Genomic DNA, 18,111 nt, shown 5'->3' with positions numbered 1-18,111 from the left:
TTCCCTGTGTATTTCTGCCCTCAACTAACGCTAGAATTTACGGTTGAATTTCAGCGCAAAACTAATGCTCGAAATCAGATTATTTCTTTGCGAAAGATATGTGCTGAAATTCCATGTAAATTAATGATATCACAAATTGGAATTAGTGATATCACAAAATGTATTTCTTGATATCAAGAATGTGAATTCGTGATATCTCGAATTGAATTCGTGATATCACGAATTGAATTTGTGATATCACTAATTCGATTTCGTGATATCAAAAATTGGTTTTACGTGATAAACCAATGGGTATTTGTGATATCAAAAATTGAATTTGTGATATCAGAAATTCGAATTTTTGATATCACGAAAGGGAATTCGTGATATCAGAAAATCTTTTTTAAAAGTAATATGGCTTGCCATACGAGCCCCCGAACACCATAGTATAGGATCGTGTATACATGTGACGTGTCTCCCCACTTGTGTAGGGTTAACTCGAGTAACCATGACAACATCACGTCCCCTTCTCTTCCCTCATCCCCATGTCTCCCGCGGAGCTGTTATTCAGAGCGAACTTCAGTGACGGGGTATAGAGTTATGATAACAAGTACAGAATATACTTGTATAGTAAACTGCAATCAACATTTGCGATATTGCATTTCCTTGCTGATTGGACCATTCCTTAGAGCTTTGAATATTGTTCTAGTGATGAAAAATACTTTGTTTTTGATAACCATATAGTCAAACACTGTATTCAAACGTTATATTTTAGGTGCCAGCTTTAGCCTAGATGTAATCCACTTTACCTGAATGCATGAATGTGGTGATTTACGAGTGTTTTTTATTTGTTCTCTTGTCTGTTTTGTTATCACTTTCATGCTTACGGAAATTTTTTTTCCATGTTCTAGTCAGGACGCTTGCCTGATCACCTGTCAGCGAGCATTGTAACCCAAGACTTTGATGAATTTACCCCGCACCCGTATGACATTGACCATGAAAGATTTTCCGCTATAAACACGAAGGATATCATAGAGGATACCTGCATGTATGTTACGAACATTCACTTATCAAATTTCACCGCTTCCGCATCATCGTTAGTGATAAATCTTCGATAAACCGACGGGAAGTGACGCCCGTGTAAATCATGTTATGTTGCAAACTTGTAACACTATCGTAGATCTCTGTCAGTCCAAGCTCGAAAGTCAAGAGTGCGTAACCTAGTTTCATTTTCTCTCTATTTCCCCTTTTCCCCCACATTCATGATACATACCAGTACTTTTTTTCTCCGCTGCAGTCTTTCCTCCGAAAGAATAAGAAACTCGTTATCGATCGATACTATCGATCTCGTCCTCTGTCAAAGAGAAACGGTAAAATAACGGCAGTCAATCGACAAGTGTTTCGTACGGAAAAGAACAATACTTCCGGATCGAATCATATCGTATCATGACGTCATCTTGAAGAGGCAGTTGAAATAAAAAAAAAAACAACGAATCATGACCCGCGGGATCTTTTTTCACTCCGCGAAGTTATCTGCATTACAATCGACTGAATACGCATGTGAGATGTAATACATTCGGGGAGTCTCGTTTGGCTTTTAGAGGTGTTAATTTTGTTGTCAGTTCTATTTGTAGTATTACAGTTTATGTAATAACAGTGCTCAGAGTTGTTCGGTGGTTTTTTTTTTCTGGGGGGAGGGGATGGTGACAAACAAGGACATAGAAAAGACGGACACAAAGAAACGAAAGAAAGAAAGAAAGCAGCATTAACTTTTATTGCTTAGTATTTGTTTTGGAAGTAGCAATTGCGCTAGTACATGATAATAGTAAAAGACATTGCCATATTGGTCACTTTGATATAACAATTAAGCATTAAATGAAATTAAGTTCATATATATTATGTGTGTGGGGGGGGGGGCGAGGGAGATGAAAAGATAGGGACAGGGTTGGAAGGACACCTGGTCTGTCTCTTTGGTATTTCTCTATTATCAAAGTCACAAAGTCAACTTTGATATCGAGAAGAACTTTATAATTCAAGTTAGGAGTAAGGTGAAGGTAAGTTGACATAGTGCAGTCTTAGTCGTTGTTTTAAATTTGAAATTCCCACGAGCTTTCCTTGTGTGTTTGTATATCCATGTGAGTCACTGTTCAGTTCAATTATTCAGTCTTCGTCCCCCCCCCCCCCCAGTCTGTAATGCACGAAATCATTCCATTAAGATCTTTCTTGCGGACAATACCCTAGTATCCTTTACCATCCATCCAGATCGAATGTACTTTCTGATGGTGTTTAAGTGTTGGCGAGTGGGTGCGTGTATGCAGACGGCGGGATTTTTTTTCAAAACACTTGGTTTACTGCTCTCTGTATATCAGTTGGGCCTAGAGAAGCGCTAGGGGGATTCTAATCTCTATTTCCTATTTGCAGTCACATTACGCAAATAATCTAATCCCTCCTCTCAGAGTGACACTGCGACATCTGCACGAAAAAAAAAAAGAAGCAGCAACAACACTAGCTTAACGATGTTTGATTTGTCCCCAAATCTGCTTGATGTCGGAACAACGCCAGCCTGAACACCGTCTACATTGCTGGCGAGCATTCCGTAACCTTGGTAACGGAGGAGCTACCCGGCGGTTGCTGTCGTAAACGCTGGCAGTGTTTGCAGCTCAAGCTAGCGATGCAATCGAAATTCATGATTAGATAACAACTGAAGTATCTTCTTTAAGGAACTCATCAGCTCACACAATGTGCAGTCTGCATTTATTCCAAACCCATGTCTGCAGTTGAATCAATATCTGCAGTTTACTCAAAGTTTATCAAATCTCAAAAGAGAGAGAGCATATTTCTACGCTCATGAGCCGGCAACTAGTTTACATCGTAGCCCTATCCCTTGGTGTGTGTGTGTGTGTTTGTGTGTGTGTGTGTGTGTGTGTGTGTGTGTGTGTGTGTGTGTGTGTGTGTGTGTGTGTGTTAATATAATCTCTACAATCTTCGTAACTGTATGTTCAAGGTCGCGTACAAAAGGTTCGTTTCTACCCACTATAGATACTATTTGTATTGTTAGTTTCAGTTGTTCTCCTACTGGACAAAGGACATTGTATTATTTCGTTCAAATCACACCCGCTCGTTAAACATTTTCCTCAAACATGTCGACGCTGACTATTGTTGGTGTTGCCATGTGTTGCCAAGTTCATTGTTGACGGAGCGTCTGATGAGTCCCGTGGGGTTTGGGTGCTAAGTATAGTCGTTTGACAGGTTTGGTCCATCAATTACACTCTCTTTCAATACCCTGATGTCGATACGGCATTCCGACAAAAGAGAAACCGATATTTTGATAGTCGGTGAAATAGAAAAATAGTTCGATGCGGTACTTGTCGCCGGAGTATTTAAACTTGCCGTAGGCCTACTCTCTATTCCCATCATCCCTTTATGTTTCTTGTAAAACCCGAAGCTGAGGAACGCGATGATTTTTTTTTTTCAAGAACATTTGCAATGTCCATGTCGTAATATGCTGTGTAGAATCTAAAGTTTTGGTTTTTACATTTTTGCTTTGTGGACACGCTGCTATACGCTGGTATAGCTTTTGTACTGATGTGTGGATGTACATGTAGTAGTATCACGCTAGACGCCTGAGTTATTTTTCTTCTGTGTGTTTGCTTGAATTTAAAAAAGAAATCATAAATTTGGAGCTCAGTGCTGATTATAGGCCTTTCCAAACCTGGAAAACCACATCAAAGGTTAAATAACTTATCATAAAACGTTCCCACAGCGTTGTCAAGAAGTACAATGGTCTTATGACCAAAATGCAGTTTACTTTCGCGACGTTTGATCGATGATGTTTAATTTTGCATGTCAGTGGCATAACACTAGTATTGAACGTGCTGTTGCTACGAAGTATTGGGTAGATAAACCCTGCGAAAATGGTAACGAATAGTCCGAACACGGCAAGATGGCGCTAACAACTAGCGGGAATAAAGATAGAAAATTTATAAACGTAAATGAGAAAAGAGATGCCTCTTCAAAATTATCTTTTAATAATATATTGATATCAGCACTTTTGATAGGAGTTGTGCGTATTTAAGATAAGGTGTGACATGAATGTGCATTTAGTGTGAAATGGTGTCACCACTTTATTTCATTGTCACCTCTGGTAAAAGATTAAATAAGAGAGTAATATCATGCCTAATTTCGGCTTAGATATCATAATCAATGTAATTTTCAGCATGTCTACCAAGGAACTGTCATAGTTTCTCCTCTTCTGAAGGGGTTTTGTGAAATAAGCTTCCCGATAGATTTACTGTTAAGTTACCGTTTCAGATCATAATGTGTAATTGAAGCGAAAATGAGATAGTGGTATCATGATTGTGTCACTGCGCCAGCGGTGCTGGATGAACGTGCAAACGAGCAGCCAGCAGTCACAATATAACCAGCAGTCACTCTATCAGTCCCTCCTACTTCACTTTATGGAGGGCCAACGAGTGTTTACATTCATTAGGCCTTCCATATTGGATTGGGTGTTTGGACACCCTATTAAAGAGGTGGTGCTAATTACGGGTGGTTACAGCAACTTGTTGTAATAAGTGTAGCTATAAGGTATACCCCTTGACAGGTCTTGGGAATTCCTAACTTTTAACGTGTTAATTTGGCTTCTAAGCCAAGTGGCTTTAATGACCCATTAGATATACCAGGGAGTCTCACCTCCAAAATGGGAGGTGTGATGTGAGTTTGCGTGCACTTGAAGCAATTAATGTTTAATACTACCCATCCAAAGTTCCTAACCACGAAGGTGGATCCTCCCAATAAAATGAATATTCAAAGTCATCTGGTTTGTCTGATATATCCCATATTTCCCCACATGGTTTTTGAAAATCTGAATCAAAACCCATTTTTTTATTTTTTTCGTAGCTATTTGCTTTTTATTTTGTTTTTGTCTTTATTCTATTCTGTCCGCTCGGATTTTGTGTTGTTGTTTTTGTTGCTCGAAGATATATGATATTACTGTTTTAATTGAATTATGTGCTCCCCTTTCCTAGAATCATTGTTTTACAAGAGGTTAGTCTTATCTGTTTTTAAGAAAGTTCCATCGAATCTCAAGGGTGAGGATTTGGTGTGGGCGAAGCACGCCCTGAATTTCAGTGTATTAAAGAGGCTTGTCTTCATCCAAGAAACATGAAATCATTAAATTGATTTGAATTACTAGGTATTTTAACTCTTCCTGTGCCCGAGACTGAACAGTGTGTAATGAGGTCTTCTGTGCCAGTCGGCACTCAAAACACTCAAGAATCAAATGCTATCATAAAAAAGGCGTTTTCCAGCTTCTCTCAAAAACAATGGCTCTACTAAATTGAGTACGCGTCACGCGTCATAAGTTTATTATATCATAATATTCATGTAATCGCATATATGCCTGTCCACTAACTCTTTGTGAATATGACCGCTGTGATTCCACTATTTGAGCCGTACAATAACGCGATACAAATGAGAGCTACTACTAGTATATACCTCTTCATACGAAAAGCTATTATATTGGCAATTGGCTATGTTGCATAATTATTCTCACCACTAAGAAACAATCGTTGTTTCAAAGCATGCAGTATGTGTCTCTTTAACGCATTCTGTTCTAACGCCCTTACAAAAGGAGAGTATGAAGGTGCAATTCCGGTAAAGGAATATTTGGTTATACTCATGCACAACACAATATTACGTCATGTCAACTGCAGACTCCATGTCGGTATAGTTGGCGGGCTATATATCCACTCCGGTGCTTTCCCTCTCTTGCTGCTCCTTGAATATCATCTAACCATGCACCCAATGATTAATCCCCTTGCTCTTCTCCCCGCAACACATTATCTTTACGTATCCGCTCATATCATATCTTTGACATGTTATATGTAATTGACTGGATCATTCTTACGATATATCTGAAACAAACCCACAACGTTGTTAGGTGGGAAAAGGAGTTCATATTATACTTAGGCCTATATGTATAGCATGGCTCTACCGATATTCACTGCGTTATTTGCTGTGTTGTTGTTACCTTACCTTATTCATCAAGTCTTTTTGGAAGAATTTTGAGAAGCATATTCACTCATTCATTCTGATCCGTCCGGAGCGCTCTCTTCAGTTTTCAGTCAGGGAATTGATAACAAAAAGAAGAAGAAGAAGTAGAAGTAGAAGAAGAAGAAGAAGAAGAAGAAGAAGAAGGAGGAGGAGGAGGAGGAGGAGAAGGAGGAGGAGAAAGCTTTCCTCTCCTAAAGCTCGATCACGTTATATCTTCATATTGGACTCTTGCATCTGATTGTGAATAATAGTGCAGGGAGGAATCTTGTATCAAGGTACTTGCGACAAGATAGATACCTCCGAATTTTTTGAATTTTGTCAAAATCATTGTGAAAAAGCACGACAAGGAAAGATTTAAATATAAGATATCAGCAATTTGATACCAAGTTTCTTCGTTGTAATTTGACTGGATTGTGAGTTTGTTTACATTATCTTCTTCTATTTGATTTCAGAACCAAGCAAGAAGCAGAGAAGGTTGAACCAATGACATTTACAAGTCTCGCCGAAGAATATCAGTCTGACAATATGAAGCTCTCCGGTTTATCGTTTGACCGAAACTACTTCAAAGTCAAGAAAGAGGTGAGCGGCTATAAATTTGTTCCATTTTCCTTTGTTTACCGATAGACCCTATACATGGCATCATGATAACCAATGATCCAACTTCTTGCTTAGAGATGTCGCTAAACTTAAATTTAGTTTGTCGTCACTTTAGCTCAGAAAAAAGAATTATTACTGAGATTCTCTTTTTGTTTTTTGTTCTGTCCCGTCATGGGTTCAATTATAGGAGATGATGCCGTCAGGCCCGTCAGAGTAGTCAAACTATATACAAGGTACTACTATTTTTCCTGAACAAAAATAAAACCAATATTGTCTATCTGTTAGCGTGAAAACGGCGTGAAATAGATGAATATCTGAATAGTCAAGATGTCTTTCAGAAGAGCGTAACATAATAGTGGATTGAGAGAACTGTGTCATAACAACTATGTTAACATCTGACAAGAAAATCGACACTACAAGTCATGTAGAATGACCCAGGTATAACAAACACATTTTCATCTCAATCTTCTTTTCTAATCAACGCTACAGGTGGGACTGACGCCAGAAGTCAAAAACATCTTGAGCACGCCCAGCCACTCTAGATCGAAGGAACAACTCGGAACGGTATGGCGTACTCAGTGTAATTCCCCTGATGCACTTGTCCAGGTGACACTTGTCAATCAAGTTTTGTCGCCCGAGTGCGTTCGAGTTCATTTTCACGCTGTTGGGACTAATCCGCCTATTTTTGTAAGCAAGTCCCTAGGGAATTGGCTCAGAGAACTAGAAACTGACACACGAATAGGTCATGGAGGCTTAAGAGACTGAGAGACAATGTATTGCACGAAAGTATCAGAAACTGAAAGAAAAAACAACACAAACGACAGATTAAGAGGTATATTACAATGTACAAAACATATCATTCGACAAAGGGTGGCATTTCTCCTGACTTTGTCGTGAAACGTCGATGCAGTTTAGAGTTGAAATTGTGGTCATAGCTCTACAAGTAGTATCAGACTCGGATAGAGTCATGGTACCACATCACAACAGGAGAAAACAAACAAACAAAAACAAAGCCAATGAACAACAGATGAATAAACATAAAGATGCAAGAAAAATATTCGGCAGACGTTGATATTTGCCTGTTTTTGTGATTGGAAAACGAAGACAAGCTACATCAAGAGTTGAAATTGTGACCAACGAACTTTAGTTGCATTTACGATGTTAAGCCCTTTCTGTTGCAATCATTGTCTCGGTAATCACAAAAAAGAAAAAAAAAAACACTTTGATGGGGGAATTTCAATGAACAACGGACTCTATTCAACGCACATTCATACTTTTATTGGTTGGAGAATATCCCACACTTATTGATAGTCAAATTTCTTTTTCACCTCTAATTTCTTCCACCTCGTGTATAGGCTCTGATTGGTCTTCAAACGATGAAGTCTTTCGCTGAATACCCTCTTCACATGCAGGAAAAACTCGTTAAAGTCGCCTGGTATGAATTGTGAGTATCAATTTCTCTTGTCGTTTAATCAATCTGTAAGCGCTGAATCTAATAGAATTGAAAGTTAGAGGATACGTTTATGCAAAATAAATGATATCGATAAGTGTGCAAGCACATTTATTTAATGAGCACGAAAGAGGATAATAGCAGAGAAAGCAATGTAGCGTTCCTAGTCGTGATATGTGAAGAGCTTTATCGTAAAACGGGCCAAGCGCCATTTCGAAACTTTTTAAAGTAAGACCATCATCAGATAGGGTAAGAGAAAACCTTTCAAATGATATCGCTCTTAACTGTTAGATAAAAAGAAATATTCTTGACGATATGATAAAGAATATCCCAAGTTTTCTCACCCTTTTCTCTGTTTTACTAGCAGCTTTGATGGCAAATATTTCAATTGAACAAAAATGGATTTGACAAACTCTTCATATGTATACTACATCATTGTTTGCGCCTCTTTACTCATACTTGTAATTTGATTTTCATTTGATCTTCCAGCATTCCTCCAAAACGGGTCATCATTAGGCAGGGTCATTACGCTGAGAATTTCTACTTCGTCATTTCCGGGTCAGGTGAGTGTTTTAAGTAGGCCTCCTTCCACTTAAATCTTCATTATCACATTATTTTTATGAAAACCTTAACGTGAGCGAAAACCATGACTGCTTATGAGGCTTTCACAAATATTTACGCGTGCCGGAGGAATGATGTCATCAGCATGAATATGTTACGTAACAGCACTCCCACCAAAAGAACAACTTATGTTGACATTGTTCATTATACAAAGCTGCTAAATTACAGCTAAACAAACAGACCTCGCAACTCAATAATTTCCATTCTACGTAACCATATTTACACTCGCGCCGGCAATAATGATACTCCTCGTTTGCATTTTCCGACCTGTTTCAGATGTTCCACACAGAGATGTGTTTGAAAATCATCAAACTTCAAAAATATATATTACATTAGCCTGCCACTGATTAAAACAGGACTTGAATGAAAGCATGTTAAGACTAACAGTTTGTGCCTTTTAATCTGAAGCGACTTTTCGCTTCTTCTTTTTTTTTCTCAATCAATTTTTAACAGCAACGTGGCTAGTAACAAAGGATACCTTGAAAGCAGTATCAACTGCAGATTCAGCACATGCTATGCCGACACAAAATATTGTTATGTTCCCTACCCCGTGCAGCGTCTCTGCAAACTGTTCTTTTGTAATCGTAATCTCGTCCTTTTTTTCCTTGATCACAGTCGTGGTTACAATTCTGACGACGAACGCCGACACGGGGGAGACGACGGTGCGCACGGCGGCCGTGCTGCGACGAGGAAGCAGCTTCGGTGAGATTGCCATCCTTCACCACGGGCGGCGTACGGCCACCGTGTCCAGCCAAGGCCCGGTCGATCTGTTGGCCATCACACGAGAAGACTTTTTCGACATCTTTATGAGAGGTCAAGCACCGGGGCAGGAACCCGAACACATCAGCTTTTTGAGGTGAGCTCGTCCACTTGGAGTAAGAAGTATGGAGTCTGAAAAATATGTGGCGATGAGGCCAGAAGTTGAATCTTACTCTTGCTGCTTTTTGGAGGAAGAGATAACGAGAACAGGACTTGTTTAAACGCGGCAAGGCGCCATATATATACCACGGCGTCTAATAAACAAATCACCCTCTCTCCGCACGTTTGGTTTCGGGCGTATGGCAAGCCTTTTTTACATTTAAAGTTAATTTCTGATATCACAAATTCCATTTTGTGATATCATAAAATCAAATATTTGATATCAAGAATTCAATTTATGATATCAAGAATCAAATTTGTGATATCACAAATTCCCGTAAGTGTAGCACATGAACTTAATTTGTGATATCAAGAAATCGAATTTGTGATATCACAAAATCCATTCTTGATATCACAAATTCAATTTGTGATATCAGAAATTCGAATTAGTGATATCTAAAATTCAATTTGAGATATCACTAAATGAATTTGTGATATCAGAAATTCGAATTCTTGACATCAAAAATAGGTTTCACGTGAAAAACCAATGGTGATTCGTGATATCACAAAATTATTTTTTGATATCACAAATTCGAATTTGTGATATCACGAAATAAATTTGTGATATCACTAATTTGAATTTGTGATATCAACAATTCTTATTTGTGATATCACAAATGCGAATTTCTGATATCACAAGTTCTATTTTGTGATATCACGAATTGAATTATTGATATCACGAAATCGAATTTGTGATATCAGTAATTCACAGGGAATTCGAGCGTTAGTTTTGCGCTGAAATTCAACTGTGAATTCGAGCGTTAGTTGAGCGCAGAAATACACGGGGAATTCGAGCGTTAGTTCAGTGCAGTAAATCCCTGTGAATTCGAGCGTTAGTTGAGCGCAGAAATACAGAGTGAATTCGAGCGTTAGTTTTGCGCTGAAAATCAACTGTGAATTCGAGCGTTAGTTGAGCGCAGAAACACAAAGTGAATTCGAGCGTTAGTTTTGCGTTGAAATTCAACTGTGAATTCGAGCGTTAGTTGAGCGCAGAAATACACAGGGATTTCGAGCGTTAGTTCAGTGCAGTAAATCCCTGTGAATTCGAGCGTTAGTTGAGCGCAGAAATACAAAGTGAATTCGAGCGTTAGTTTTGCGCTGAAATTCAACTGTGAATTCGAGCGTTAGTTGAGCGCAGAAATACACAGGGATTTCGAGCGTTAGTTCAGTGGAGAAAATCGCTGTGAATTCGAGCATTAGTTTAGCGCAGAAATACAAAGTGAATTCGAGCGTTAGTTTTGCGCTGAAATTCACCTGTTAATTCGAGCGTTAGTTGAGCACTGAAATACACAGGGAGTTCGAGCGTCAGTTCAGTGCAGAAAATCGCTGTGAATTCGAGCATTCGTTTAGCGCAGAAATACAAAGGGAATTCGATAGTTAGTTTTGCCCTGGAATTCAACTGTGAATTCGAGCGTTTTTTTTTTTTTTTTTTTAGCGCAGAATACACAGGGAATTGGAACATTACTTTTGAGCTGATATTCAGATGGAAGGTATATTATACTGCTAACTTTTTTTTTTAGAACAATGTTCAAAATACAAACTATATATGAGAGATTTACACATCCATCATTCCCTAAATGATCATCAAGGTATATTCGCTGAATTATTGATACAAATCAATTATTGTTTTGCAACATGTTATCATGAATTCAATGATACTATGTTCACTTAGGGCCTACATTTAATTCATCGTTTTGGTCCTCAAATTGTCATCTATTACTACACTATTGTTAATCATTATACATCCCCCCCCCCCCCCCCCCATTTTTCATGTAGTAATCCCCTTTATATACAGTAAGACTCTTCCACCAAATCGATGATAATTATGTGTGGTTGTATGTGTATGTGTGTTATAAAAGCATACCATGTGTTTGTATTGCGGAGGACCGACCGAGGGCAATCACCCCTCTGGTCTGTGCAGGGAGGTGTGTATGTCAGCAGCGGAGAATAAGATAGAGAGACTGGTGAGTCATGCAGGGTGCGAGAGGGAGTCGTAAACTTGTCAAATATCCACCACTGGTGTCGGCTGGTGGTCACATAAAGCAACGTGTTTCTCCTAAAGACATTTTCTCACTCCTCAAAATCAGTCCTCCAGAACAAAGGGGTGTATCCATTAAGACCAATAGTGTTGGGTGTACAGTTTGCCTGCCCCAATATGTTTATGATTTTGTAAAATAATTTAAAGTGTAATTATATAGGCAAGTTTATTCAAGAACCAAAACCGGGGAGAACAAAACTGGAATGCACAAGCCCAAAAGTCTTCAGACCAGATCAAGAAGAGTGAAGATATCCAAATCTTATGAGGATTTTATGCAGCAGTATGCATGGCAAACAAACAGTTAGAATTTGTAGTAAGAAAAAAGCAGTGGTACGAAGGACTTCAATTTTGTTAATCTGCGCAATGAGAAATCTCTCTTATTAACTCGGAGGAGTAACAGGGGGAGGTCGGGAGAGAGTATCTTTCACATGACAGAGTAAAGAGAAACGCAAACAAAAGTTGTAAGTCAACCAGTCTCTGCCAAATCAGTTGCGAGAAATGGAGAAAAATAAGAATATGATAATGACTTTGAAGTAATTGACAACATATCAATAATGGCATTTTAGATATGTTGCTAAACGATTTATTTTCATCGATTCTTTTAAAACCAATTCCTAATCACTTTAAATGAAGACGAGTTGCCAAAACTCTTCATTTAGGGATTTTTGTAACTATCGTTATATACTATGTAAAGATAACACCTGAAATTCCATAGGAATATCTGCGCTAAACTAATGCTCGAATTCACAGTGTATTTCTGCGCTCAACTAACGCTCGAATTCACAGTTGAATTTCAGCGCAAAACTAATGCTCGAATTCCTTGTGTATTTCTGCGCTCAACTAACGCTCGAATTCACAGCTGAATTTCAGCGCAAAACTAATGCTCGAATTCGCTGTGTATTTCTGCGCTCAACTAACGCTCGAATTCACAGTTGAATTTCAGCGCAAAACTAATGCTCGAATTCGCTGTGTGTTTCTGCGCTCAACTAACGCTCGAATTCACAGCTGAATTTCAGCGCAAAACTAATGCTCGAATTCCCTGTGTATTTCTGCGCTCAACTAACGCTCGAATTCACAGTTGAATTTCAGCGCAAAACTAATGCTCGAATTCACTTTGTATTTCTGCGCTCAACTAACGCTCAAATTCAAGTTGGTTTTCTGCACTGAACTAAAGCTCGAATTCCCTGTGTATTTCTGCCCTCAACTAACGCTAGAATTTACGGTTGAATTTCAGCGCAAAACTAATGCTCGAAATCAGATTATTTCTTTGCGAAAGATATGTGCTGAAATTCCATGTAAATTAATGATATCACAAATTGGAATTAGTGATATCACAAAATGTATTTCTTGATATCAAGAATGTGAATTCGTGATATCTCGAATTGAATTCGTGATATCACGAATTGAATTTGTGATATCACTAATTCGATTTCGTGATATCAAAAATTGGTTTTACGTGATAAACCAATGGGTATTTGTGATATCAAAAATTGAATTTGTGATATCAGAAATTCTAATTTTTGATATCACGAAAGGGAATTCGTGATATCAGAAAATCTTTTTTAAAAGTAATATGGCTTGCCATACGGGCGTTAACAATTTAACAGTTGAGAATGATTTAATCGTTAAAGCCATTGACTGAGCACAACGTTCACGCCTGATTCATTCTCACTTGTTGGCGCCCTCGATTCTGAATGTACGATTGCCACTGTCGGTCTCGTAACAATTAAAAACAACGCCATACAGACTAAACAACGAAAAGCTGATCACGTTGTATCATATTCATTGTAAAAAGTGACTGTCGCAATGGGCTTAAATAATAGGCTAAAACAAAGCTCTTATTAGCTAGCAGTACAGATTAAAGGTTGTTCCGTCTCCTTTGGTTACAGACAAGCTTTGATGATAGCGAGAAATGAAAATTCACATGGAAATATTTAAAGTCATGAAGTCCAAAATGATGTCACAGTTTGGCGACTGTGAAGATAACGACGATGAAGTTGACAGTGCTAATATATTTAATTTGTATATCTTTGTAAGTATTGTCGGTAGGCTCTACTGATATGCAGGTAACAGTGCACCAATGTGACAGAAAATCATTTTCGAATACTCCTAATTGGTCGACCTGGCACGTATACCCAAGCCTCCCGAGACAATATTGTATAAATATATTTATGTCTGTATGTATTTTGTCGAACTTTCCATCAACAGGCAACTCAACTTCATGAAATACTGGCCGATCGAAATTCTGCTTGGACATCCAGAGATGTGCCTGTTTCACTTCTACAAGTAAGTGTAAGACTACCCGCGAGTTTTAAAAGTTTCGGAAGAAATAAAGTCATTATTGCCCCCAAACAAACAAGACACGTATAAATGACCGCGCCACATTGATATATTCCAATTATGAAATACAATGCAAACGACGAGCATATGAAAGAGCCAGAAGTCCACAAAACAAAACATCCTCGTAGATACATAAAAAAAAACAGACAGCAATTATTGTTCTTATTGAATATGCAAATGCATATCTTTACACGATTACCTGACTTGCCAGAATCGCATGAAGTATTTTTCTGTCAATGTGATTTTATGGTGTGTTTTCTTTGTACAGGCGTGGCCAGGTTATTGTCCGCGACAGCAACAAGTCAGATTGGATTTACGTGGTCAAATCGGTGAGTCCCGGGGTGTGTGTGTGTGTGTGTGTGTGTGTGTGTGTGAGAAACAGATGTCGATTTTGCAAACTTGGACAAAATGTTGGAACAGATGAATCTGGCTTATAAGATTTGTAGGCACTGCTACAAAAGTTCTTTTTTCCCTAAAAAAACAACAACAGATGAATAAAGGCGAATTCGATTGATCAACTTTCCTCGTGGATGGTCCTAAATGATGAAAGAATATTATGTTCTGGACAACATTCATAGCGTTATAAGTGAAAAATAAATATGCACAAAATGCAATCACTGGTGTAACCTTGTACTCTTTAACCTGCAGGGAACGTGTCAAGTTTTGATGCAGTTGAAGGCGGCTAAACGTCACGTCACGGATAAGTCCAGGAACGGAAACAACTCTCGCATGGTGGCAAATACATTGGGTAAGGCTTGGTAATATTACGACTATATCTCTTTCATTTTACTACTTCTTTTCCAGATTTGCTCCCAATTTAGGTATAGATAGAGTTTTTTCTTCTTCTTTCTTTCTTTTTTTAAGGGATGGGGGAAATAATCCAGAAGATGAAAAAATAACGTAAGATTTCCAACTCAATTTGACAGCTCTGTAAGGTGGTCATTCAGATTCAACGATACCTCACTTTTCGTGCATCTTGGTCATTCCAAGTGATACAAGTGACCATTTCTTACTGTGTTGTGGCTTTTTGTTCTCTCATCTATAGGCCTAGTGCTAATCTATACTTGTAATATTGGTACATGTATTTCTCAATCCGTTCTTTTATTTAAGAATTCTAATAAACAGCATACATTTTTGACAAAAACGGTTGCATACATTTTCATACATCAGTTGTCAAAAAAAAATACGGAAGTGCCATCTCCGTTACGTTTGAATTTCATTTTACGTGTATGTGTGCATCTTGTTATTGTTACGAGATGTATCTCCACGATGCTCACTTATTATTTTCCTTTTAATTACCTTTCGGTCTCCTTTCTCTCTCTCTCTCTCTCTCTCCTTTCTCTTTCTCCTCCCTCCCTATCTATATGCCTGTATATATCTCTCTTTATCCTCTCTCTCTCTCTCTCTCTCTCTCTCTCTCTCTTTCTAATTTTATACTTCATTACAACTTGTTATACTGTTTAACGTTGCTGCCATCTTGATTTTAATTCAGACATATTATCTTCTTTTTTTTCAGATTACGATGCTCGAAAAGGTCGAAGGAAGACCATGTCTCTTCCGGATATAGAACCTCTCAAGCTGGCGGCGCCCAAGAAATTTTTACTCGGCAACAACAGACCGGTAAATCAAAGATAAAGAAAATAATACTACATGTTTCCGATATATATGCAGAGGCAGTACAGAAGTCCTGGACTAGTTTCACTAGTTTCACTAGCTATAGTGAGATTCAACGTCTCACTACTTTCCAACTTTACATTATTTTTTTATTCACCTGTTATGATGCTGGTGACGAGTTCTAAGATTGACTGCGTTTGTGGCTACTAAATTGCATTCTGAAATCTTGATACCTGATTCCCACACAAAGTTAACAATAAAGCATTTTCTAATTCATTTGAGGGGGAAAATCCACGGAGAAAGAGCTGCCACGTTCCCATTTTCTCAGGAAATTCTACACAATGTGCTAAGTGTATTGAAAAAATATATGGTTATCTGCCCGCAGAAGGACTCTGGTATGAAATTTGTGACATAATTCGACAATGAGAGTTTTGAAAGCTCCTTCACAATATGACAAAATCCTCATTTTTGTGATGATTTGAACACCTAAACCGTGGGACCTCTTTCCTGGCAGGTATATAGTATATAACTTATTTGTACTATTGTATGCCGCTGCATTCCGAACTCATGCAAACAGGTAGTAAAGGTTAATGAGAAATTTGTCTCCTCTCGTATCTTAGCAACTGACACTGCAGCACATGGACATCCGCAGCATCTCCGAGTCCTCCACCTTCCTCACCCGAGCAAAGGGCCTCTCGGAGAGCGATGATGAAGAGTCGGAGAGTTTGAGCGGTCACCTGACTCCGGGTCAGGTGATTGCTCACGTGCCGACCATCCTGCCTGACATCGACCTGAGGAAAGGAGCCACGCCCAGTCAACAGTCCTTCTCTCCCAGCACGTTCAGAGAATACAACTCGAAGCGGCCCTCCAGGGCAAGCAGCCGTAACCACCACAAGAGTAAATCGGTAAGAATTATAAAGCTGATTTATATATCACTGTAATTTGAACGAGTTCATAATAATTATATACTCTTTTTATTGTTGCATGAAAGAATATAAAAATATATCACTGTAATTTGAACGAGTTCATAATAATTATATACTCTTTTTATTGTTGCATGAAAGAATATAAAGTCTGGACAAAATGAGCGCTAGATATAAATGAAAGAGTGTCACTCATTTAGAACGGAGGCACACAAGATTCTCGTTGTAATTCTGTTGTTGTGTCAGTTATTTGTAGTCATGAAATTAGAATAAATGAAATTGATTAAAATAGAGTTTAAACGGTATTTCGTGAGTTTTACTTGGACCTCGTTTTGAATTGCAATTACTTCGGGTTTGGCATTCATTCATCATCGATGTAGGGCATAAGGCATAGGGGTAACTAGTTTGCGAAATCTGTGACGGAGACATTTGCATATACCATGCGATGATGATGATGATGATGATGATGATGATGATGATGATGATGATGGTGATGGTGATGATGATGATGATGATGCTAATGCTGATGATATAATTTCTTTACATTTCAAGGTGTCTCCACCCAACATTAACTACCCGGAACCAGCAGACGTTCGACAAAGGCGTGCCTCCGTTCCCATGGATACCAGGAAAGATGTGTCCGTCTTCATCCAGGTTGAGCTGCTACAACCTAAAGACTGCTTCGTAAGTTATATCATGGTGGCGACAACAATCGGGATGGTGGCCTATGTTTGAGAATAAATTTCTAATTGAAAAACCGTGCACTGTTGTCTGTGTAAAAGTAATCAGCTGCACGTGTACTTGACTCATGAAATCAGTTTAAGCATTTTAGAAATAAGGCCTATGCCATGGCTGATGTGATGGCCTTTTCTGCTTCTCTGGTTTTGTGCGTTACAATTCATAGTTTTGTTTGGTGTGTACAGCAGTACTTTTCATTTTCATTTTCTCCCAGTTGAACCTTGTACTATCACATGTTTGTATTTATTATCTTTTTTCCCACTCCACTCGGCAGGGCCTCTCTTCTCTCGATCTAGAGCTGGGATTCGACACGTCACAATCTTCCGTCAGTCTGGTAAGTGATGCGTCTCAAAATCACTTCTTATCCTCCCTCACGCAGATCCACGATGTGTCCTTTATGCATTTCAAATAACATTATTTTAGGCATAAACTTCCAAATTCGATATCCCTTACGCGGCATTTATGTACTGACATCTGAAGATGTTTCCCAGCTAGACATGCATATGTACATCTTTAGACATTCTTTTAAGTCCTAAAGCACACGTACAAGTCTTTGTAATCGTGTACGTGCCCTGTGGTCGTATGCTGTTTCATGGAACTGTATTTCAAACTTGGGTCATTTGAGATAATTACAAACAGTTATATATTAGCTGGGTAGTTCACTCATTGCGTCACATTCACAATCAGTTTCTGAACACATGAAGAGATGAAAAGGGCCTCTAGTCAAGGAAATGCCAATTTAGTGAAGTTTACTATGATATTAGCCACGGACGGTCGACGATGTTAGGGCACTAAGTTGTGCGCATGTTCGTAGTTTCCTAACGTCTTGGGAATAATCC

The 18,111-nt window shown here is 38.6% G+C and overlaps 1 protein-coding gene across 1 annotated transcript in view; it reads left to right on the top strand.

Annotated features, from left to right (window-relative positions):
* Nucleotides 1-18,111, top strand: part of LOC139744370 (uncharacterized) — a 35,839-nt gene that overhangs the window by 17,249 nt on the left and 479 nt on the right. The window contains exons 3-14 of the mRNA XM_071654811.1: nt 6,486-6,612; nt 7,120-7,194; nt 7,986-8,074; nt 8,570-8,643; nt 9,317-9,557; nt 13,866-13,943; nt 14,266-14,326; nt 14,646-14,745; nt 15,514-15,617; nt 16,232-16,516; nt 17,087-17,218; nt 17,547-17,606. Of these exons, the coding sequence (XP_071510912.1) occupies nt 6,486-6,612; nt 7,120-7,194; nt 7,986-8,074; nt 8,570-8,643; nt 9,317-9,557; nt 13,866-13,943; nt 14,266-14,326; nt 14,646-14,745; nt 15,514-15,617; nt 16,232-16,516; nt 17,087-17,218; nt 17,547-17,606 (1,426 nt within the window). The remainder of the gene's footprint in view (nt 1-6,485; nt 6,613-7,119; nt 7,195-7,985; nt 8,075-8,569; nt 8,644-9,316; nt 9,558-13,865; nt 13,944-14,265; nt 14,327-14,645; nt 14,746-15,513; nt 15,618-16,231; nt 16,517-17,086; nt 17,219-17,546; nt 17,607-18,111) is intronic.

This window comes from Diadema antillarum, unplaced genomic scaffold (genome assembly GCF_040938485.1).
Source record: "Diadema antillarum isolate AM-2024a unplaced genomic scaffold, OU_Dant_1.0 seq00001165_RagTag, whole genome shotgun sequence".
In the NCBI taxonomy this organism is placed as follows: Eukaryota; Metazoa; Echinodermata; class Echinoidea; order Diadematoida; family Diadematidae; genus Diadema; species Diadema antillarum.
This window is presented reverse-complemented; position numbering and strand designations above follow the sequence as displayed.